A 26,062-nucleotide genomic window follows, 5' to 3' on the forward strand; every position below is an offset into this window, starting at 1 on the left:
TTAAAGGGTTAAATGAAGTTAAAAGCCTGTGTGTGTTTTTGAAAGGCTAATAATGGTCTGTATGTGTCTTCCATGCTGTAAAGTAAAAGAACACTCACCATAATCATATTGGTGTGAAGTTGGTTCCTTAGGTTTAGGCTCCAAAAGAAACTGGCATTTTAGGCCTATTTTTTCCTTGTAAGCTAAAATTACAAAATGGGTAAAGTTTCATATAAAACAACATCAGAATAATGAATTTTCCTCGAAAATAGCTCAATGAATTATTGTTGTTGTTATTGTCCTACATTCTTGGAATTATGAAAGAGAAGAAGATCAGCTACTAGGAATGAAAAAAAAGAAGTTAATTTGAGAGGAATTTAAATTCAGAGTGAAGGTATATAACTATATACAGCTAAAAATTTTATCAAAAATTACTGTTATCTGTCTTACTAATAATGAATATATTAATGTAAAAAATTAAAAAAACAATATTAATGTAAGAAATCAATAATAATAAATATACTTTTACAATCTAATGAGTGAATAGACAAGAATTAATTAAAGAACTTAATACAAGTTATACAAATAATTTAGTGAAGTATAAACCAGTGTGCAAAGTGACGCCTTCCAGAAAAACCTGTTTTGTAAGATCCTTCCTACTTGTCAAAGAAAAATCAATTTTATAAATTTTCAACTATAAAGGGCTCTTTAAGTAATGAATAACTATCCGTCCATCTTTGCACACTGTTCCTGGGAGGGTAATGGGGATAGAGTCCTCAGGCACCTCCTCCATAAACTCCTACCAGAATCAACTGTCTTTACACTTTCTGACTGGATTCCCAAGCATGAACTGAGACTATGGATATTATTCAACCATCTCATGCTTGGTCTACCCTTAGATTTCCTGCCAGTCATTTTGGCTTCAAGGATCCATTTTGCAATTCTTTCCTGCAACATTTTAATCACATGTCCATAGTACTGAAGCTGTGACTTCTCAAGGCTGAGATGTAACAACTTGGCCTGGAGAGAATCACTGATCTTCAAAGCTACATAATGTTACTCCAGAGATCCTTCAAAAGAACCCCATTTCAGTTGCAAGTATTCATGATCATACACCTTTGGTCATTATCCAACATTCACGACCATAGGTGAGGATAGGCATGTAAACTGAACTGAAGATAGTGAAGTTGGCTTTTTACTAACCTCTCCTCTTCTCAGGATCAAATGCTGAAGCTAGACCATTTTGCAATTCTAGCATTCACACAAAAAATTATAGATTTAAAAAAATTTTGATATTTTTAATAATATGAAGTAAAAATTTATTTCATTTTTGGATTTTGTTTGCAAGATTCTTTATATGAGTTCGTGTGTTGAAGCATATTCTGTTGTGTCTGGGGAGAGTCATTTTCTTTTTGTGCCGTATAATGTAACACACTCACTGGTAAAATTTCCACTTATTTCTTATTTTTATTTTCCTAAAATTTTTGTTGTATCTTGCAACCTTTGCAATAGTCAGTAGAAATTATATCTTGAGAAAGAGAGAGAAAATAAAATGATATATAAACATGCAGTGAAATGATAATTACCAACAGCCATTTTGAAGAAATTTGCCATGTGTGTCAGTTCAGCAAGAATATTAGTGTTGAGTAATGTCTGGAATCCTTCTCGTCCACCCCAGAATACTTTAAAAGAAAGAAGAAAAGAAAGAAAAAAGGTAAAAAAAAAAACAAAAAAATTATTACAGCAACAATTCAAAAAAAGAAAAAAGAAACCCTGCCCCGCTATAGTTGAGACAGAAAAAAAATATCATTACAATTATAGAAGTCCCTTCCTAATGCTAACCACTCTGAGAGTGTAGTGGGTGCTTTTACGTGCCACTGTCACGAGGGCCAGTCAGGCGGTACTGACAACGGCCATGAAAAAATTGTGTTTTTTTTTTACGTGTCACCTGCACACAGGCACAAGTGCCAGTAAGGTGATGCTTATAATGATCACGCTCGAATAGTGCTTTTTACGTGCCACCAGCACAAATGCCAGTTAGCTGCTCTGGCAACAATCACGCTCGGATACTTTATAATTACAATCTGTAAATAGATCAGTAAAAATATGCAAGATTTTTCTAAAGTTCAACAAGTAACAGGTATCATTTTTGTTATCCAAATTCCAGTAGTGGCACTTTGTTTCTTTGTTAGAAACCAGCTCGTTCTTTATAGGAAGAATTCAAAGCATCAAAAGAGAAAGAAAGATATATACAAACATACATACACACAGCGGCCTTCCCCAACAGTTTCCATCTACTCACAAGGAATTGGTCAATCCAAAGCTACAGCAGAAGACACTTGGCCAATATGCTGTATTGTATAATGGGATCAAGTCCCAAGCAGTTGTGAAATGAACTTCAGAAATACATGGTAATTAATGTCTGCACCTAAATTATGCCTAAATTAATGAAGAAGTAAGAAAATGAAAGAGAAAGAAAAAGGAAGATAAAGTAAAAGAAGAAGAAAAAGGAAAAGAAAGAAAAAAGAAGGAAGGAAAGGCAAAACAAAACAAAAAATATATAGGGAGAATAAGAGAGGAAGGTTTGTTCCTTCTTGAGCTATGCCTGGCTCATAGGGCTGGTTTTCCGGTTTCCTTGGCGTATAGGTTCCCCACCTGGATGGGACGCCTGTCCGTCGCAGGTGAGCTGCAAAATGCAGGAGGAAAGAGTGAAAGAAAGTTGTGGTGAAAGAGTCAGCAGAAGTTCGTCATTACCTTCTGTTGGAGCCGTGTGGAGCTTAGGTGTTTCACTCATAAACACACACATCGCCCGGTCTGAGATTTGAACCCGCAATCCCTCAACTGCAAGTCCACTGCTCTAACCACTGGGTCATGTGCCTCCACAAGAGAGGAAGGAAGAGAGGGAAAAAAGATACTCCAAGAAAGAACTTGAAACTGTCTTTTTTTTCCATACAACTGAGATTTCTTGTTTACAAATGTACCTTCTAATACTGTTAAATATAATCATGCACACTTCACCTACCAAAGTTTTCAGCTCCCAGCTTCTTGGCAATTTCTAATCCTTTTTTCACTTGAGCAGCAGCATAAGCAAAAACATGGGCATTGGGACTAGTGCTTGCACCAGTCATATACCTAAAATGGTAAATCAGAACTTTCCATTAGACATAAATTCAGGCACAAAACCAAAAAGTATGAGATGATGATGCATAGATTCTTCCATTGACAGGTGGTAAACCAAAGTTACTAGTATAAAACAGACATGGTTAATAATAATAATCCTTTCTACTAAAGGTGCAAGGCCTGAAATTTTGGGGGAGAGGACTAGTCGATTACATTGACCCCAGCACTCAACTGGTACTTCATTAATCGATTCTCAAAAGAATGAGAGGTAAAGTCAACCTCGGTGGAATTTGAACTCAGAATGTAGCAACAGGTGAAATGCCGTTAAGCATTTTGTCCAGTGTACTAATGATTCTGCTAGCTCTCTGCTTTACTACTACTACTACTACTACTACTTATAATAATAATAATAATAATAATAATAATGATAAAAAAATAAAATTTTAAAAAAACAGACAAAGCAATCTGAAATTCTGCAGTGAGTTCATAGAATCTTTTCTTTTTTATGTATTTCAGTCATTGGACTGCAGCCATACTGGAGCACTGTCTTGGAAGTTTTAGTCAGATAAATCAACTCCTGCATGTATTTTTTTTTATGTCTGGTACTTATTCTATCGGTCTCTTTTGCCAAAAAAGTAAGTTACAGGATGTAAACAAACGAACGTTGTCAAGTGGTGTGAGAGGATATACACAAAGACACATATATATTCATATAGGACAGGCTTCCACAAATTCACTCAAGGCATAAGTCCACAAGGGTTACAATACAAGACACTTGAAGGGCCATGCAGTGGGACTAAACCTGAAACCACATGGTTGCAAGACAGGCTTCTTAACTACACAGCCATTTACCACAAGGTATAGGAAGTCTAACTTTCAATACTGTCTCTGATAATGTTGATCCCAGTACTTCATATGATACAAATCTTATCAAGCTTTATTTATTCAATGGCTAGGAGGCACCCCAGCATAAAGGGGCATAACTCAAACAGAATAAATACGACAAGTTACTGGTACATTATCAGTGCTTTTATTTCATTACTATAATGTACCATAGACCATGTCTATGGATTTATCAGCCAACACTGTGTTATGAGGGTGCTAAAAAGATTCAAAACATATGTAGAATTGTTCCTTAATTTTCTGTCAACAAATATATTGTATATATGTATTGTTTACAATCATAGCACAGAATGTTGGTTAAAAAATCTTTAGCTATGTTCTATAGAATATTATAGCACTGAAACAAAACCCTTAATGCACCAGCAATTAAGTGTTCGATCTAGATGCCAAGAAAAATGTTCTCTGCAGTTTATTTTAATCTATAACATTAGTAAGTTTACAGGCAGTATATTCATGAATAGTTAAAGGGGAGTACACAGTTGCTGACAACAATTCCAGTAAGACTCATCAAAATATATGTATAACAGCTCTTTGAGAGGACCAGACTCCCTTAAGTTAGCTGAACCCATGCTCAAAGTGCTAAATACTGAAAAATAATGAATATGAATCTGTCTTCATTTGTGATAATTTATGATCTTTTTTTTTTCTTTTACTTTATTGAGATTAGTTACCACCCTTAGATTTAATACTGAAGAATGTTGTTTTGTTAAATCTGAAAATGGCTAAATTAAAAATGATAAAGAATGAACATACTGTTAAATATATCACTTTATAATGAATTTATTCAGTCATATAGCCATGCATGTTTCTAATTGGTCAAAGTATATTTCCCAAAATGTTTGCATTTGTTGAAAATCTCTGATCTGATATTTAAATAATCCACAGATTTATTAATTGAAAACAATCTCATACTCATTAACCTTAGGGTTACATGGTTACAACTGGAATATTTTTGATCATTGATTTATTTGATCAAAGTCGACTTAGGCTAAATAATATCAACAACATATTGAAAAGAATTTTCCATTTCTAAAATGATTGTACTTACCGTGGATGCGCAAACAAGTTGCATGTAGCCCAGAGCAGTTTCACACCGGTTTTTTTCTGAAGTTCCTGAGCAAGATCTGTTAGCTCATCTAAGTTTTTATTTGTTTCCTCCAAAGTAGAACCTTCAGGAGCAATGTCTCTATTCACAGAAAGATTGAAAGTTTGTTTCAATAATTGAAAATCTGCATTTAATCTCAAATTAAAAATCATAGAAATCTTTTGAGAATATTTTGTTGATTTAAATTCAAGAATTTTACTGAAGAAGGCTTTTGTGCCACACAAAATACCTGAATGCAAAAGGTAAAACAAGGTCAGGTTAAAGGTTTCACTATCTTTAGACACAATCATCATCAAGTTTCCCATGCTGGCATGGGTTAGACAGTTTAACTGAGACTGGTAAGCCAAAGAGCTGTACCAAGCTCCAGTTCAATTTACCTTGGTTTCTGCAGCTGGATGCCCTTCCTAACACCAACCACTCCAAGAGTGTAGAGGGTACCTTTTACATGTCACCAGCACTGGCCATGACAATGATTTCACTTGGCTTGATGTGTCTTTTTGAGCAGAGTAAATTGCCAAAGATCTTGATCACTTGTCATCACCTCTGTGAGACACAACATCCAAAGATCATGCTTCACCACCTCATCTCATGTCTTCCTGGGTCTACCTCTTCCATATCTATGTGTGTGTATATCTACTTGTTTTGGCACAGCATGATAGATGGAAATGAGTGTCATTCATATCTAATATTCTACAAGAACATATCTAGTCATGAGGAAATATTAACTTGCTTAATAGGTGCAGGAGTGGCTGTGTGGTAAGTAGCTTGATTACCAACCACATGGTCCCGGGTTCAGTCCCACTGCATGGCATCTTAGGCAAGTGTCTTCTACTGTAGCCTCAGGCCGACCAAAGCCTTGTCAGTGGATTTGGTAGATGGAAATTGAAAGAAGCCCGTCGTATATATGTATATATATGTGTGTGTGTGTGTGTTTACGTCCCCGTAACTTAGCGGTTCGGCAAAAGTGACCGATAGAGTAAGTAATAGTCACTGGATTGCAGCCACACTGGGGTACCACCTTGAAAGGTTTAGTCAAACTAATTGACCTCAGTACTTATTTTTAAATCTAGTACTTATTCTATTGGTCTCTTTTGCTCAACTGCTAAGTTACAGAAATATATACAAATCAACACCGGTTGTCAAGTGGTGGTGGAGGACAAACACACACACACACATATACATACACATATATATATACATACATACATACATATATATATATATGACAAGCTTCCACACAGTTTCCATCTACCAAATTCACTCACAAGGCATTGATTGATCCAGGGTTATAGTTGAAGATGTTTGCTCAAGATGACATGTAGTGGGACTGAATCCAAAACCATGTGGTTGCTCAGTGAGCTTCTTAACCACACAGCTGTGCCTGCACCTACATCTGAAAAAAAAAGTGGATTCATCATAGCAGAAATGCTTTTGGTCACAGTTATACTCATCCAAGATGAACTAAAGCTAAACAACAGCCTGTTGAGGATTTGCAGACACTATATAATAATACATTATACCTGTCATGGAAACACCAGTGTTTTATTCCCAGCTTGCTGAAAAATTCGAACGCTGCCCTTAATCTTCGCTTAGCGTTTGCTATTGTGTTGCTGTTGTCATCCCATGGTCGGAATAAGGTTGGAAATCCAAAAGGATCCGCTCCTAGTAAAATAAATACATACTGGGTAACAGTTTGTGAAGTCTTTTTAGCGTTAATGAAACAGTTTTACTTTACATTTGGTATTCAAATACTATTTTCCCTCACTAGTTTTGCACCAATGTGCTAAAATTTCTTTTTTTGCAATTGTGTGTGTTTGTATGTGTAAATATAACATCGGGAGGTTTGAGAGCTGAATGCATATTTATTTAACCAAGTAATTTCCATAGGATTACGGCCGTTTGGAAACTTTTTTTATATAATATTAATTTCAGCATACAAGAAATTGTGCATACATATTTACATTAATATGTATGCTCAGCATTCATCATCGTTTATCATCTGCCTTCCATGCTGGCATGGGTTGGACAGTTTTTCAGGAGCCTGCACCAGACTTCTGTGTCTGTTTTGGCAGATTTCATATGGCTGGATGCCCATCCAAACACCAGCCATACAATACAATTGTATATTCACAAATTAATGCAAATAAAGAAAGCTAGCTCATCAGATCACCAAAACATCATGGTTACATCAACAGTTCAACTCTAAATATACACAAAATTTACTCTTTATATATACAATGTATGTACAAAATTACATTGGTTTGGTCAGTAAAAGGTAAGCATTCTAGTCAAAATATATTGTGTTGCTGTTATTACAAAAAATTTTCATTACATTTGAACACCTCCATATCAAATAAGTAAAAAACCATACTTAATTTAAACAAGATAACAAAATGTAAAAAAAAAAGATAGTTAAAGATAACATAAAGTAGAAATAAAAGAAGGAAAATATAAGCAAATAATGTAAAAACATTTTGTACCAAAGTAATTATATAGATGGATAAGTGGGGAACAAAACAGCTGGTGAATTGAAGATTCTCCAGAATTCATGGATGTATGCATGAAGTCAGAGAAGTCAAACTAATACCAAGAGATTGTGTTCAACAACAATAAACTTCTATATAAAGCCAACAATAATAATCCTTTCTACTATAGGCACAGGGCCTGAAATTTTTGTGGAGGGGGCCAGTCGATTTGATCGACCCCAGTACGCAACTGGTACTTAATTTATCAACCCCCAAAAGAATGAAAGGCAAAGTTGACCTCAGCAGAATTTGAACTCAGAACATAACAGCATATGAAATACTGCTAACATTTCTACCAGCTTGCCGCCTTGAAGTTAACAATAATAATAGAAACACAATGTACATGACTGGGATTCTTACCTTATACTGACCAAATAAATCTAATTTTGTGTAGTTCTGGCCTTCCATATCTGAAGTGGTCTTTCATACTTGAATCTCAAAAGTAACATTAGTCTTCTTTGTTTTTATTTTTTATTTTTTTCATAAGTCAGTATTTTGCTGCTCTTGTCATAAAATGTCAGCACTAATCTTACATCTAATTATTCAGGAAGTTTCCTTTCACACTCAGAGCTGCTGAAGCATGGAACAAACTACCTACATCAGTTGTTAGTTGTCAAGACATTGCATCCTTTAAAACCACCATTCTTCCTGAAATTCGTGAACACTACACCTGATATCACCCCTCCATATGCATGCACACATGTATATCATGACTTAAAACACTGTTCTTTCCTGACTTTTGTACATAATTCTATGTACTATGCATGCACCTTTAATGAGTTATAGTGCACCTGGGCACTATACACAATAATTTTCTTCTTCTTCTTCTTCTTATTATTATTATTATTATATGTTTGACTTTTGCTTTACATTTGTACAAGTTGGCTCCAAGTCTCACCCAGAGACCTCAAGAGACAACAAATTGGAAGTTTATGTTGGTATTATGCCTAGGGTGCCATATATTTTGTTTTGTACTTAGTGTTGTATTAGTGAATGTCTAAAAAACCATACGAAAATTATGTTTGTTTTAAAACTTGAGATTACATAGAAAGTATTTTGCGTAGGATATGAGCAGTTCCCATGAGCACTATCTTTTGAATTTCTGCCATTTTGGGGTTTCCTGGTATCTGAATTAGGTAGCAATCAGCCCTTTTTGCTATCATTCCCAGGGCACCAATGACAACAGGTATTGTTTTAGTCTTCAGGTTCCACATTTTGCTGATTTCTATTTCAAGGTCTTTATATTTGCTCAGTTTTTGGTAGGTCTTGATAGATACGTTTATATCGATTGGGACAGTCATATCAATGAGGAGGTATTATTATTATTATGATCAAAACAGATTTAGGAATTTTAAGACACGTTAGAATTAGTTAAGAAACTTTGTTCAGAATTATATACTCCCATACTGACCTGTTCCACGAAATGTGTGCCAGAAGCAGACAGAAAACCTCAGCCACTCTTCCATTGTTTTTCCATAAACAACCTATTAAAATTAAAATATATATTTATGTTATTCTTTTACTTGTTTCAGTCATTGGATTGCAGCCATGCTGGGATTACATTCATTAAATATTGATTCATTTTAAATTAGTTTGTAGTAATTTTTGTCTGGGGAGGTACGTTTAATCAAATCAAGCCTACTATATTACAATACCACACTATCTCCACATCTTTGATGTGTTTTATTTTTCCCTACATCCTGTGATGCACCTGGACACATCATCAATGATATTTCCTGGGGTCATTAGGAGTTTTGGGTTTTTCAACATCAGATACCTTCATCCAAGCAATTAGCACTACCTTGATAGCACTTCCCTTTCAAGGACTCACACCTCTTGATCTACAGCCACCTTGAGGCAACCTTGGCTACCTCTACAGCTAACCTGATGGCCTTTTGTCTACTTGCCCCTGTGGTACCAAGCATGATGTAGGCTCTGAAGAGGGACTCCCCTGAAAACCCTAGATGGAATCAAACCTCGCTTGCCACCCTTTCCTTTGGCATAACTGCACTTGCTCAGCATATTTCCTCCTCCTCTTCTCATTGGTCTCCAGTAGAAGAGGTTAGTCCACCATCAATAATTACCCATGCCAACATTTTATTGTATATCACACAATTTCAGGGTCATATCTGAAGCCTAAACTAGGGATAACCCTATTTTTTTTCATCCCTAAAATACGGATAACCATATTTTATGACAAGAGCAACAAAATACTGACTAGTGAAAAACAACAAAAACAAAGAAAACTAATGTTACTTTTGAGATTCAAGTATGGAAGACAACTTCAGATATGGAAGGCCAGAACTAGACAAAATTAGATTTATTTGGTCAGTTTAAGGTAAGAATCCCAGTCAAGAACATTGTGTTTCTATTATTATTGTTGACTTCATCTAGAAGTTTATTGTTGTTGAACACAATCTCTTGGTACTGGTTTGACCTCTCTATCTTTATGTTAAAGATAAGGAGGGTCACCTCATGTGCTTGGATATACAATGCATTATTTAATACAACAACTTACTATTTTAGTGAAGTTAGCTCTCAGTATTCTTTAAATATTTATCATAAGTGACAGCTACCCATTAGTTCTAATGGTGGTGGTTGCTTGGTTGCATGTTAACTCATATAATCTATGACCAAAGGTATCCTAACTGTAACCGTCCCGTCTTTTTAGAGGTAATCATCACTTTTTAACGTCCATGTTTTGGACAAAGTTTATTAAGGTAGATTTTCTACAGCTGGATGCCCTTCCTGTCACCAGCCCTCACTGTTTTCAAGCAAAGTAATATTTCCCCGTAGCCAGCTATGTTTATGCAGAATATTGGAAATGAATGATACAGCTTGTATGACAATGAAATACACATCTATTATGTTGTCAAAGGAAGGTGATGTTAACAGACACACACTCAAACACACACACATACATGATGAACTTTGTCCAGTTTCCATCTACCAAATCTACTCACAAGGCATAGGTTGGCCTAGGGACATGAAAGAATACACTTGCCAAAGGTGCCCTCAATGGGACTGAACCTGAAACCATGTGGTCACAAAGCAAGCTTCTTAACCACACGGCCATGCCTGTGCCTATAAAAATAGAATAAAATTTGTACAAAAGTTCTTTGCAATCTAAAGTAGTTTATGATGATAATGTGAAAAAGTTTTGCTTTGTGACAGAATATGTGAACTATGATTTCTTGAGTACATGTAAACCTGAAAAATTATCAAGATAATTTTGTCAAGTATCTCATGGCTCCTAAAAATAATTTGAATTTAGAAAAAAAAGATTAGATTATCTGAAGTATCCACTTTAAATAGTGCATGGCGTCAATGAACAAATTCTGTTTTTGCACATTTTGAATATGCACAGAATGGGTACATCTATATATATATATATATATATATATAATATATATATATATATATATAAAGTAACAAACTAAGGAAAGGAATCCTTCAAAGTGGTGCGTAAAACATCCAATTCATTGGTACATCAGTTGAATACCACGTAAATATGGGTATAATATGGTGACTCAGGCACTTTGGGCATTCGGACTTAGCTTGAATATAAATTTAGTAAAGTGAACATGTATTTGCAAGCTCATTTTAATTTCTGCCAACACTTCAAGTATGTAATTGAAGCCCATAACTTGGGCTCCTTTCATTGAGCCTGGTCACAGTTAATTTTTTTTTTTGTTCAGCATCTGGCAGTCATTTTAGAGATACCCTGTGTCAAAAAATATCATTTGTAGCAGACGTTCTCTCGACATTGCTCACACATGCCTGACTTGGGCTCAGAAGTTACAGCCTAAGTTGTTATTTATATTTATAAAAATTAAAAGTAATTCAAATGCAATGTTTTCTTCAAACAATAAATTTCTATAGAGATTAGGATTTAAATTCCAATCTATAAAAAGTTTACGTTCTACAATTTTCTTAAAGGAATGAAAAATTATCCAACAACTCAGGCTAAGACAAATGAGATTGCAAGATGTAAAAGACGAACTAGCATCTCTTGTCAAGAGTACAAGCGACAACCAGATTGCTGATGTTTGTTGTGCACTATGCTGTCTTTATTTGATAACAGTTATTCTGTGCATCTGTGCGTAATGACCAGTTGTGTTTTGCAGGGTAGCTTTATTTTTACCCTGAATTTAGAAATGGAGAAAGACATAGTGCTAGATATAAAAAAAAAAAGCCATTTGGGGCTATAAATATTGTGGAAAAACATCAAATTCTTCAAGCAGGCATATGTCTTATGCAAAATCTGTGAAGAGACCAAGTGACGAAATCTGTGATGAGCCCAAGTGAAGCTGATGACCTGACGTCGTCTCTGGTGTATATATATATATATATTAGGTCATCTCATAGATAATGGGATTTTTTATACTTTATTTATCTTTCGAAATTAAGATAAACAAAGTTCTTTTTTAATCTAAAATATACTCTCCCTCATTTTCTACACTGCTCTTCCATCTATCTTGTAGACTTGCAAGGCCCCTCTTGCCAAAATTCACTTGTCCATGACGTTTCTCCAGTACTGTTCTGAACTTGTCTACAGAATTCATATTCTTTCTGTCTAAATGATTTTGAAGACTGCAGAATAAATGATAATCACATGGGGCAATGTCCAACGAATACGGTGGGTGGGGCATCGTTTCCCATTCAAAATGCTCCAGCTTTAGGAATGTCGTCCTCGCTGTATGTGGCCGAGCATTATCCTGATGGAATAACACCTCTCAGTTTGGAACCAAAGATGGCCATTTTTCTTCTAGCACTGACTTAAGCTGCTAAAGCTGCTCACAGTAGATCTCCTTTGTTATCATTTGGTTTGGATTTAAAAGTTCAAAGTGGACTAAACCTTTCATATCCCACCAAACAGATAACAACACCTGAAGTGCAATTAGACTCAGATAGTTTGTGAGGAACCCAATTTGCTGAATTTACCGATGGCACGCAGGTGTCGATGAATGGTCGAATGATCAAATCCAAGCTTCCCTGCTAGTTCCTCAACAGTTATGATGGGATTTTGTTCCGCCAGGGTTTGCAGAATGTCCTTGTCAAGCTCCATGGATCTTCCAGGACGAGGCTCATCTTCTAGGTTGTAGTTTCGGGCTCAGAATTTCTGGAACTACCATTGACACTGGCTTATGCTTATTGTCCAATCCCCATAAACTGTATTAATACCCCTCGCACTTTCTGTTGCGTTTTTGCGTTTATTGAACTCATAAAGCAAAATATGTTGAATATGCTCCTTTGTCACTTCCATTATAGCTTTGAAAAAATAATTGCTAAAATTGAACTGCACTCTTCAAAACTTGCACTAAGAATAAGTACTACCTGATTTTATAGTAAGTTGATGCAGGTAGTTTATCTCATCCTCCTCTGACTTTTAGTTCATGCAGTTGAAAAAAAAAACCACATTGTTTATGGGATGACCCAATATATATATATTTGTGGATTTGCACAGATGGGAGATGACATTATGCTGGGCAAATGTTTTGTAGAATTTACCTTTGTTGGGTTGTAGTGTTTAAACACCATAGTTTCAGCAGGTCCAGCATCAGGTTGGAATGGTATTTTTTCAATACCTGAAATATGATAAAAAATATATTTTTAAATAAAAATCAAAAAATTCTCAGGCAAATATAACATTCTTAAACATGGGATATCAAGTCGGTGCAGAAGTAAGTGAGTAAGATATGTTATTTTCTGCTGACTAGTTTAGAGGCAAAAGTTCCTTCATTCAAATCCTGTCATGGCCAGTGTAACAATTTATCCATCCAAGACTCATAAAATATAACTCCCAGATTAACAAAATAAAAGAAGGATGAGCCAAGCAAGTGATACCAAACAGACAGGTGCTTAACATAGCAGTAAAATCGTTTTGGCTTTCAATTTCACCCCAGTCTGTTGGGGAACAAAACTGTAATACATTACCCTATTTATCAGCAGAGAAGTGTCTCACATAAAAACTATGAATATGCTTAAGAACCATGAACCAAAAATCTGGTCTTGATAATGAAATAACTGTGGGTGAACCCTTTTGGTACCATATTTTCCTTAAACTACTCTGCCATTGTTTTAACTAAGTTTGAAAAAAGTGAAATACTTAGTAAAATAATTTTGTCATTATTAAGCAAGTGTTTAGAACACAAACTAACATGAAATTTTGATTTAAATTAAGTCATTTAAAAATGAAATTTGCATCACAGAACTAGGGGCCATCTCTGGTTGGTTGGTATCAACAGGGTTAAGAGTGTTGCTATCAAAGTACCCAAGGCTGCCTTGGATTTGATGACAAAAAGTCATTCATAATAAAATGCTAATTTAACATTGAAAACATGCAACATAATTTTATGTGAGAATCTTTCATTAGGTTAGGTTCCAAACATCAGTTTAAAATTTTGTTTACTAAATTCTTGATTACTTTCAAAATTAAGTTATAAACACAAGTGGTATGAGAGAACATACGAAATGACCATTGTACATTCTCTCATGAAGACAGTGGCTTGAGGAATATGATAAACCAAGTTGAATACATACACTCACACACATGAAATTCTGACTGCAAAGGTATTTATTGTGTCATTACAAATGTGACATGAAAGAGTTAATTAAGCACAGTAACTTTAATTAATTAGGCACAGTAACTTTAGTTAATGCAATCAGTTTTAGTATATCACTGAAATAAAATGTTTCATTGCTTGAAAACCAACTCAGTTCCATGAAATGAGTGCAGTACTGGAACCAAAGACTAGCTGAATTGCATGTAATAAAACAGCTTATTGGTTCAGTCTACAGGATCTAATATGCTATGATATTCAACTCAGTCATGTATGATGACAAAATTGTGATTTATCACATAGGCACAAAGTTTCAGTTTTATAGGAAGCAGGGAGATGTGATGTTCATTACTTTCTTTCTCAGATTCTTTATATAATGTGTCTACAGGTGTTAGCATTCAGGAACCTCCATGTCAAAGATTGAAAATTCATGATTTTCCTTGAGAAAGATACAACAGTGATTTCCCATTGCCTTTGTTCTAGTTCATTTACCGTTTACTCTGTTAGTTTCCTGCTCACCCAAGCTTACTGTTGAAGCACAAAGACTGATTAATGTGACATCAGGGTATGTTCACACACTGGTGATCCTAATGACACATATTTAGGGACCATCCCTCTCATGACATTATACACAGGACTATCTTCTACTATTCAACCAATAACTAGGATCCTTGACAGGTACCACCACTTCAGGCTAGAGTGAGCCTAAAAATAGTGGTAACTAAGCAGTAACTCCGTACTCCCCTAAAACTTCCAAAATGGAGTCTCATTACTGGCTGCAGTTTAACCCTTTAGCATTTAAATCAACCATATCTGGCCCAAATGTTCTGTTTTATATTCAAACTGACCAGGTCTGGCCTCTCACACTTACCCTACAATATCATTCTAAAGCTAAACAATTACATTATCATAATCTCAAAGCTACAAGATAATACATAATTAATTTAAAACAATGCAAATAAATAAGCATTAAGCCTCAAGGAGGCAAAGTGGCTGAGTTCCTTTCGAGTGTTGGGCCTCAAGGAGACTGAGTTCCTCTGGAGCATTGGGCCTAAAGGCAGCAAAGTGGCTGAGTTCCTTTCGAGCATTGGGCCTCAAGGAGACTGAGTTCCTCTGGAGCATTGGGCCTAAAGGCAGCAAAGTGGCTGAGTTCCTTTCGAGCATTGGGCCTCAAGGAGACTGAGTTCCTCTGGAGCATTGGGCCTAAAGGCAGCAAAGTGGCTGAGTTTCTTTCGAGCATTGGGCCTCAAGGAGACTGAGTTCCTCTGGAGCATTGGGCCTAAAGGCAGCAAAGTGGCTGAGTTCCTTTCGAGCATTGGGCCTCAAGGAGACTGAGTTCCTCTGGAGCATTGGGCCTAAAGGCAGCAAAGTGGCTGAGTTCCTTTCGAGCATTGGGCCTCAAGGAGACTGAGTTCCTCTGGAGCATTGGGCCTAAAGGCAGCAAAGTGGCTGAGTTCCTTTCGAGCATTGGGCCTCAAGGAGACTGAGTTCCTCTGGAGCATTGGGCCTAAAGGCAGCAAAGTGGCTGAGTTCTTTCGAGCATTGGGCCTCAAGGAGACTGAGTTCCTCTGGAGCATTGGGCCTAAAGGCAGCAAAGTGGCTGAGTTCCTTCGAGCATTGGGCCTCAAGGAGACTGAGTTCCTCTGGAGCATTGGGCCTAAAGGCAGCAAAGTGGCTGAGTTCCTTTCGAGCATTGGGCCTCAAGGAGACTGAGTTCCTCTGGAGCATTGGGCCTAAAGGCAGCAAAGTGGCTGAGTTCCTTTCAAGCATTGGGCCTCAAGGAGACTGAGTTCCTCTGGAGCATTGGGCCTAAAGGCAGCAAAGTGGCTGAGTTCCTTTCGAGCATTGGGCCTCAAGGAGACTGAGTTCCTCTGGAGCATTGGGCCTAAAGGCAGCAAAGTGGCTGAGTTCCTTTCGAGCATTGGGCCTCAAGGAGACTGAGTTCCTCTGGAGCATTGGGCCTAAAGGCAGCAAAGTGGCTGAGTTCCTTTCGAGCATTGGGCCTCAAGGAGACTGAGTTCCTCTGGAGCATTGGGCCTAAAGGCAGCAAAGTGGCTGAGTTCCTTTCGAGCATTGGGCCTCAAGGAGACTGAGTTCCTCTGGAGCATTGGGCCTAAAGGCAGCAAAGTGGCTGAGTTTCTTTCGAGTGTTGGGCCTCACGGAGGCAATGACTGAGACTTTTGGCATTATGTCATGCTTGAGAAGACCCATCAAGCCAAGGAAAATCGCAGTCATGGCAGATATGGGTGTCACACAAATAGGCCCCAGTGCCAGTGACATGTAAAAGCACTCATTACACTCTCGGAGTGGTTGGCGTTAGGAAGGGCATCGAGCCATAGAAAACCATGCCAAATCATTTGGAGTCTGGTGCAGCCTTCAGCTTACCAGCCCTAGTCAAACCGTCCAACCCATGCCAACATGAACAACAGACGTTAAATGATGATGATGAATCTAAATGCTAAAGGATAAATGTCTTTCACAGGACATTACAAAAACAATTAGTGATGTAAGAAAACCAGTTCTGATTGAGAACTGAAAACATAGTTACAGACTTGAACACAGAACAATGAAATGTCTTCTGTAGGTCTCTCCAAAAACCTAATACAAGCCTCGTATAACATGACCCCTTTATGTTCTTTGATAATGAACCCTGAGACTTTATGAGAGAAAAGGATTAGAGTAGCTCCTAAGTTTTCGTTACAAATCTTAAAAAACAAAAGAAAAAGGAACAAAGAAACTTTTATACATCTGGACGATTGAAAAACGATCTGGGGTTCCTAACAATTTTTTTAACAGAAAAATTAATGAAATCCATTATAAATGTGAAAAAAAAATTAATGATCCGTAATTAAGTGCGAGTTGTCTACCTTTAGGTTAAATAGCTAACCCTGACATTTACAGGCAATTTGTAACGTAAACAAAGTGACATTTAATGACTAACAAGAGATACAAAACCGGGTGATTTGCCGACGATTCTAAGTACTTGTCATTACCAACAACATGAATTTGCATATTTTTTAAAGTTCACCATCTCATTGAGAAGTTATGTTTAACCAGACGTCAACCCCGACTTGGCAACCCTACAATCAAAGGTGGTCCAGTCAGACCAAAACAGTCTTTTTTTTAATGAGATTATACTGCCCAATGTATTTCTTATTTAAAACAGTACGAATATGATTTGAGGATAATTTGGCTGCTATTTCTTGCAGATCGACAGAATATGTATAATAGGGGTGAAGGACCCACCATCAACATGGAAATAACCCTCAAATTAAATTCTCTTAAAATCTATATAAAAAGACCTTAAGACAAAAACAGTAATTTAACATACGTTTCATAGCAAGTAAAGATAAAATTAAAGATCCGCTATTTTACTCAGTACAAATGGACCATAACAAGTTCTTATGCACCCGAAATCTACTCCGGGTGCTAACAATGTTCACTACTCTTGGCGTAGAGACACCGAAGATGTTTCAGAAACGAATGTTAAAAGTGGGTGGTTATTACATCTACATAATTAAAGATGGAATTTAGAGATCTTATTTTAAAGTCGCTGCGGTTAGGATTGAAGGAGTAAAACAAGTTTAGTTAAAGGCGACCATTACCATCTATCTTCTTTTAATTGAAGATGTATAGACAACAAAATTTAACGACTACGAATGGTGGATTAAAAGAACCGTGGGAAAATGCTGGTAGTTTAATAGCTCCAGAATTTACGTTGTGCGTGCAAATCACGCCAGGATCAACTTTGTCTTCCATATTTCCTGGGCCGGTAAAATAAAGTGCTGCGAATGATTTGATATTTGTACGAAGCATCCTAGATATAAATGTAATTATAGCACAAAGCGAGAAGACGAAACTAGGTCGACAGTTGGATATTTAATTAAATTAAATAATTATTATAGAGAACAGAATTACTGAGGCGTGATGCTAATGCCCTTCCGAATAGCACAAATAAAAACAATAATAAAGCAATTTCTGAAATTAGGTACTAGCATGGCATGGGATAAAAATTAAAAAGAAACTATACTGCCAACGTTTACGGCTTTTGATGCGTTTTGCAAGGCCGTCTTAACAGCGTTAAAGGTTCGTGGACAACTCAGCGCACTGGGCCTTATTTATTTATTTATTGACAGCAAGCTACAGCATACACAAAATAAAGTTAGACCTCCTTGAGCTGTGAGGTCTCGGACAACTGTCCAGGTGCCCGTGTCTAAAGATGGGTACTGGCTTTAGGAATATTTAAAAAAAGAATCAGAAACTATTTGTTAAAGTATATGGAAACAAACAAACTGAGAATTGCTATAAGTACATTACGATAATTGAAAATCATTTATAAATATAAGAAATCAATGAAATATTACAAAGAAACATGAGAATCATAACGGGTTGAGTGCAATAAATGCTAAGAGTATTTAAAATTTACAGTATAAAAACACAAAAAACTTCGATAAAAATCATATTACCAGGGAAGAAGACTGCATCGGGTTTATCATAGCTCTCAGAGCAAATTGATTTTTTATCGGCGCTTGTTGGTGCGAAAGAAGACATGATCAGAGACGAGCAGTCAATTAACAAGAAATTTAAAACTTGTTTAAAGAAGTGAAGTGATAATAAAAAAACAAGGGAGGTAACTACGGTACTATAAATATAAAATCTTAAATTCTCTTTCTCTGATAGCATTATCGCAAAGTTGGGGGTGGGGCATAGTTGTTTAGAGCTAACTCAACACTTGACTTGTACTTGACTTTTATCGACCCTAGTAAAATGAAATGTCATGTCGACCCCGACGAAAATTGAACTCGGGAAGTTTTATGTATTCGTTTACTTTTGACTAGATCGCAGTTATAAAAGTTGATGTTGTTGGTACTAACCCCGCCTGTGATCTGCTCCTGGGTCTATGGCATAAATTTTCTGTTTAAAACGATCTAAATTAAAACCTTCGATCAAACTTTCGTGTAAATTTATGTTTCAAACACCAGCTTCAAAAATGACAAAGTTGTTTTGCTAAATTCTTTATTGTTTTCGAAATTAAGTTAAACAAAGACAAAAATACGATAACGAAAGCGTTAACCACACGCTAATCCTTATTGAACACACATACTAAAAGGCTTTCCAACTGTGATCAGTCCGTCTTTTGAGGTGTATCTAAAAATATATTAACTTTTAGACGCCTATATTGTATTATTTGGAGAAGATTTGGATGCTATTTTTATTGAAAGTGAAGGTTCCTCAACGAGTTTGTTAGGGAGATATTAGATACGTTGAAATCCATAAAGGGTTAAACAAAATGCCTTGCAGTATTTAATTAAGTCCATTTTCGTGTTCGAATCACATCGAAGTCATCAGTCATTTTCTCTGAGGTTAAAATCAGTACCTGTCAAATACTCAGGGTGATATCGACGACTATACTCTCATCAGAAAATCTGTAGCTTTTAGCCTAGGTGAGGAATTGATGTATTTCAAGAGGGAAGAACATATTTCAATGCTGTTAATAGTGAATGTGAAGTGAAATGGAAAATGACTTTGTAGAACGAACGGGCGAAAGGAGAGGTGACGAATGAATGATTCCTTTAATACACCACACGGTCGCTTACAATAAAAGTAAAAATGGATAAATGAGTATGAGTGCCAGAAAGGAAAAGAAAGACAACACAACCGTAGAATGTTAAGAGAAATGTTTTTATTTAGGTGTTAGCAGAGTGTGTGTGTGACATAAATACATATATAATGATAATAATAACAATAGACAGGCCGTCATGCATACAGAATGTGTATGTGTGTACAAACAAGGGTGTATGCATGTGAGATAAAATACAGAGCATAGAATGAGTCTATAACAGGACACTAGAAGTTCAGACACAATGAAGATAAATACCAGTGGTGGAATTTCAAGCTAACTAAATATTGATAGCATTTACCAATATTAACTGGTTTTCCCCGAGTCTTTATTCTAAGATGATTTGAAAAGATGTGTAGTGAACTCTAGTGAACTTCCTCTCTCCATTATAGAACAATATGTACATATGAATGTAGCAGGTAACAGCTAACATTTCGGCTCTGTTTTGGACCATGTTGTGTCTACCACTCTGATTGGTTGGTATTGGTGCAATTTGTCTCTTACTCTATCACAACTTTCAAATAAATCACATGGGACAGTCTGTTCTAAACTCCATCTGAGCCTACTGTTAGCTATAAAAACTCATCTCCTCCTCGTCTCAAAGTCTGTTGGTTCCAAACCTTCTAAGGTCTAACCACTGACCACATTACAGCAACCTCCATCTTCATTGCCACCATCATGTCTCTCACCAACATCGTCAACAACATCTCTACACAGCACCGACAACACTGCACAGGTTCTAACATATTGCTGTTTGCAAGCTTCCTCACCAGGGTTAACAGCAAGCATACAACCCACACAGATGCATGTAGATATATGAATAAATGTTCAACCATTTCCATTTATTATTCAGCTTGTATATATACGTGTGGCTGGCATTAAAGACATTTAAAGTTACCACCTTGTTCCATGTATTTCTTTATACTGTGTTCCTGTCAAATGATATTACAGCTTTTTGAGTAGAGTCACATTAAATGGAATACAACCTATCCTTCTATAATGGTAGCCCGATGCAGCACACACTACAATTCCTTCTATAGATGGTCTGAAAAAGCTATGGCTGCTGTTCTTAGATTATTGAATGAGAAAATGCAAGACTGAAGAATTAAGGAACTGGCTAAGTGTCAGAAGTAAAAATAGACTCAATGTGGATTTGAAGAGTAATGGATGTGATGGTTAAGTGAAAATGAAATTGCTATACAATTTCCTTAAATGAACAAGGGCCTACATGAACAGCAAGGCTGAATAAAAACTAAAAACTCTAGGTTGAGCTTGAATACTGGACTTCCTTCCTATCTCTTGGAGGACTCAGCATTGTAAGATTACAAATATTTATTTAGAGTTTTTAAAGGGAAACCATGCTGAGATTTGATCTGCTAATTTTTTTGTTTCCATATTCACACCTGTAAGCTTCTTTCCTATAAACTTCACATGAAAACTTTCATTCAAGCACTATTTCTGATGTTTTCTAATGGACAATGTATTTGAAGTTTGTCTTCTTATTTCTTTACACTGAAAAGCCTTTTCCTTTAGCATACATTTTTTTTCCTTTCATATTTTTTACTTTGTTTTATACACACACTCACATTGATATGTATGCAAATATACACTTTTGTGCATGCATGTGCAAACATATTACAAGTATACATGTGACAGCAAATGGCTTTTTTCTTTTTTGCTTTTTCTTTGTTGATAGCAATTTCCACACTTTGCAAACTAGTTCATGTCAAATATGTGGTAGCACATGTATAAAACCTTGCAACACAGCAGTGTTCAATTTTATGCAGTTCACTAAGCATAAAACCCAACATAGTAACATTTTATTTACATTAATCTCAGCTCAGAGGTTTTCAAAAGTGATTTATCTACTGAGAAGGTTACCCAGTTTGGTGACAGCAAGGATGAGTAACCTGATAAAATCTTTAGGCATTCATATAGAAAGAAAGGGAAAATATCTTTGGCAGTTACACTCAACATGGATGGTATGTGATGATTGACTTTCCTATGGTGGCCATCTAGCAGTTTCTGAACAGAGTACATCTTTATCTTTTACTTGTTTTAGTCATTAGACTGTGGCCATGCTGGGGCACCACCTTGATGAATTTTAGTCAAACAAATTGACTCCAGAACTAATTTTTTTTTAAGCCTTGTATTTATGCTATCTGTCTCTTTTGCTGAAGTGCTAAGTTACAGAGACATAAGCATCACTAACACCAGTTGTCAAATGCTAGTGGGAGACAAATATTGACACTAACGCACACACACACATGGGGTTCTTTCAGTTTCTTATTTCTTTATTGCCTACAAGGGGCTAAACAGAGGAGACAAACAAGGACAGACAAACGGATTAAGTCGATTACATCGACTCCAGTGCGTAACTGATACTTAATTTATCGACCCCGAAAGGATGAAAGGCAAAGTCGACCTCGGCAGAATTTGAACTCAGAACGTAATGGCAGATGAAATACTGCTAAGCATTTCGTTTCTGCCAGCTCGCAGGGTTTCTTTCAGTTTCTGCTGACCAGATCCACTCACAAGATTTTGGTAAAAGTCACTTGTCCAAGTCGCCATACAACCAGGAACCATGTAGCTGGGAAACCTCTTACCACATAGCCATGCCTATGGATCTTTTACTTTTAAGCTAGCTAATTACCCACAAAAAAAGGGCAACACCCAAACAGGTGAGACTGATATGGTTGATGTTTAGTTTGAAAGACTATAAGTTGATTTATGCAGGAAAACTGTGAATAAGAAGGGAGTTTCAGGAAAATGCACCTCAAGGGAGAAATGACTGATTTAAGTGTTTTGTGTGAATTCAGTTGGGGAGATGAAACATAATGAGAGTGATAGGAGGAGGAGACAAAAGTAAACAAGCAAAAATTAAATTTTTCACTCATGAAATCTAAATATTCATATTAGTACAATGAAATATTAAGATCTATTAATATACATATGTATGTGTGTTTAATACATACATACATACATACATACATACATACATACATACATACATACATACATACATACATACATACATACATACATGTATGCATGCATACACACACATATGTATGTGTGTGTGTATATGTATGCATATATCAATGTATGCATATATATACACACATACATATGTTTAGTACACGCACACATTTACATATGTATATGTATGTAAGTGTGTATGTATATATTTAGGTAGGTAGGTATGTGTGTATGTATGCATGTGTGTATGTATGTATGTATGTATGTATGTATGTATGTATTAAACACACATGCACACATACATATGTATATTGATAGATCTTAATATTTCATTGTACTAATATGAATATTTAGATTTCATGAGTATGTAGGTATGTATGTATGTACTTATGTATGTACTTATGTATGTACTTATGTATGTACTTATGTATGTACTTATGTATGTACTATGTATGTATGTATGTATGTATGTATGTAGGTAGGTAGGTAGGTAGGTATGTGTGCATCTATGTGTATATGTATGTATGTATATGCTTATATATGCTTAATACATTTCTAGAATCTCTTGGGACAAGTGAGCTGAGAAAGTAGCCGAGCTACGTAAAGCACTGCCCAATGCTTATAGAGGAAGCAACTACACTAAGTTGAGCATGTGATGTGAATGGATGATGACTCTATGAATTACCATAAGAAATTACACTGCTTTCAATTAGAAGTGTTGTCAGGAAAGTCTGGAAGGAAGCTGGTACACAAAACATTGATGACATAACACAGAATTTCAGCACAAATTTTTTTTATCAGTGTCTATAGGACACCAGTGACAGCAACAATATGCCCTCAAATCATTATTTTATTCACTTCTCTAATTTATCAGCAACTTTGTCACTTTAATCTTTTGATTAACTTTAAGCTCTATTAGAGTTTGGACCTATTAAGGTGACAGACAAACAATCATTATTCACCAGAGCAACAAACTTCAGCCACAAACAACAACAACAACAACAAATGATTGATAGCAAACACACAAATATGAATTGACAATTCATACTCGACATGTTCGGATTTTTGTATTTTTGTTGAAATCATATTTACTATTTTGGTGGAATTATTTCAATGGCAGGTCAGTAATGTTCCTTGTTTAGTTAACAAAGATTTCTTGATGTTGTCATAAGTATTGTTCGGTTATTATCATGATGTTTTCATAAACATATACATGTATGTTTGTGTGTGTGTATTCCATCTATATAGCTAGCATTATCTCTAACTTTGGGTCAAAATGCATAAGATACAAATGCAAAATGCATAAGATACAAGTCCAACACACACAACTCCACAAATGTAGAATGAAGTTATGTATATTACAACTAATGAAATATTTTGCATATTATAGGAGAAATGAGTTAGAAATTGTCTAGTATGTGTCACAGCATCTTTATTTTTTCATATGCTCAGTCCACCAAACTTTAGAACCTGGCTATGCCTCTGAGTCCCAGGCCTACCAAAGCCTTGTGAAAGGGTTTAGTAAAAAGAAACTGAAAGAAGCCTATGTATGCACATGTCTGTTTGTGGGGGTGTTTGTATGTAACCTTGTCTAGACATCACATGATGATTGTAAATAAGCATTGTCGTCATACAAGCTTGGTTGTTTGTCTCCAGTCTTCCTTGAAAAACATGTCCAGTTATGAGAAAATATTACCTTGCCTGGAAGCAGGTGAGGGAAGGTGACAGGAAGAGCATCCAACCATAAAAAATCTGCCTCAAAAAGTTCCATTTGACTCATGGGAGCATGGAAAAGGTTATGTTAAATGATGATGAGTGTGTGTGTGTGTGTGTGAGAGAGAGAGAGAAATCAGTAACATACACACTTACATACAGTCACAATGCCAAATATATGTATGTATCTATCTTTTCTCTTCAGAAACATAATGGCACTCTAGGGCCACAATAAAGTATTCCTTACTTTTTATGGTTTTGTTTTTTTACAAGAAACAAATGGAACTCGAACGTTTTGAGCATAATGGATCATTCCAAGAATCTTTCCGGGGTATGTTCTTATAACCATTTTTAGCATTTCAATAAATTTAAAATCCACCATTAGTATGCCATCACATATAGAGTACATGCTCACATCTTAGTATATCTTCCAGTTCTTTATGCTCTGAGTTTGAATGTCACTGAGATCAACTTTACTTTCCATCTTTTTGAAGTCAATAGAATAAAATACCTATTTCTTTACTACCCACAAGGGGCTAAACACAGAGGGGACGAACAAGGACAGGCAAACGTATTGAGTTGATTATATCGACCCCCAGTGCGTAACTGGTACTTATTTAATCGACCCCGAAAGGATGAAAGGCAAAGTTGACCTCGGCAGAATTTGAACTCAGAACGTAGTGGCAGATGAAATACTGCTAAGCATTTCACCCAGCGTGCTAACGTTTCTGCTTCAATAGAATAAAATACCATTTAAGTACTAGGGTGGATATAAGTGCCTACCCACTACAACTGCCACCGTCACCACCACCACTGCCACTGCCAACATCACTGCTGTCACTGCCACAGCCACTGCCACCGCCACCATCACCCCGTCAGTCATCCCTACTACCCTTAAAATTGCTGGCCTTGTGCCTAAATCAGAAATCAGTTTATTGTAGGATATGAAGTTTGGAATCTTAGAATGTAAGTCTACAGAAAGATCTACTTGCTGATCAGTAACACGAATAAATATGCCTCACCCAGCCTCCACATCCTAAGACAGTAATAAACATTTGAAAAGGTTTCTTGATGTATCCAGAAATGGCAGCCTAATTTATCTCAAAGATTGGCAGGACAGAAATAGAATAGACAATATCTAGCCCAGGTATTCATCATCATCAAGTAGATTTTAACACCTACTTTTCCATGCTTACATGGGTTTGAAAGAGTCTAACTGAGGTAGATTTTTTTACAGCTGGATGCTGTTTCTGTTGCCAACCCTCACCTGTTTCCAAGCAATGTAATATTTCTCCATACCCAGACATGTCCTCACAGTATGTAGTAAATGAATGATGCTGCTTGTATGACACTGACAATCACTTACAACTATCATGTGATGCCAAAGCAACATGACACAAACACACACACATATTCACACACACACACACACACACACCACACACACACACACACAACAGGCTTCTTTCAGTTTCTGTGTATGAAATTCACTCACAAGGCTTTGGTTGGTCCCGAACTATAATATATTTCTTTACTACCCACAAGGGGCTAAACA

General features: G+C 36.2%; 2 protein-coding genes across 4 annotated transcripts in view; one reads left to right on the plus strand and one right to left on the minus strand.

The window, feature by feature from the left end:
• The window catches only part of LOC115214274 (xylose isomerase), a 31,388-nt gene extending 12,570 nt beyond the window's left edge, over nt 1–18,818 (minus strand). The window contains exons 1-8 of the mRNA XM_029783419.2: nt 18,662–18,818; nt 13,144–13,220; nt 9,044–9,116; nt 6,628–6,769; nt 5,051–5,188; nt 3,002–3,111; nt 1,566–1,661; nt 99–182 (exon numbers count right to left, since the gene is read on the minus strand). Of these exons, the coding sequence (XP_029639279.1) occupies nt 99–182; nt 1,566–1,661; nt 3,002–3,111; nt 5,051–5,188; nt 6,628–6,769; nt 9,044–9,116; nt 13,144–13,220; nt 18,662–18,746 (805 nt within the window). The 5' untranslated portion in view covers nt 18,747–18,818. The remainder of the gene's footprint in view (nt 1–98; nt 183–1,565; nt 1,662–3,001; nt 3,112–5,050; nt 5,189–6,627; nt 6,770–9,043; nt 9,117–13,143; nt 13,221–18,661) is intronic.
• Nucleotides 18,819–23,764: 4,946 nt separating this feature from the next.
• Nucleotides 23,765–26,062, plus strand: part of LOC115213883 (mucolipin-3) — a 112,683-nt gene continuing 110,385 nt past the window's right edge. Inside the window, exons 1-2 of one of the 3 annotated variants that reach the window (XM_036504625.1) lie at nt 23,765–23,914; nt 24,713–24,838. In XM_036504625.1, the coding sequence (XP_036360518.1) occupies nt 24,760–24,838 (79 nt within the window). In that variant the 5' untranslated portion in view covers nt 23,765–23,914; nt 24,713–24,759. The remainder of the gene's footprint in view (nt 23,915–24,712; nt 24,839–26,062) is intronic. The other 2 variants (XM_036504626.1, XM_036504627.1) reach the window with 2 other exon arrangements.

Source organism: Octopus sinensis, linkage group LG7, assembly GCF_006345805.1.
Source record: "Octopus sinensis linkage group LG7, ASM634580v1, whole genome shotgun sequence".
In the NCBI taxonomy this organism is placed as follows: domain Eukaryota; kingdom Metazoa; phylum Mollusca; class Cephalopoda; order Octopoda; family Octopodidae; genus Octopus; species Octopus sinensis.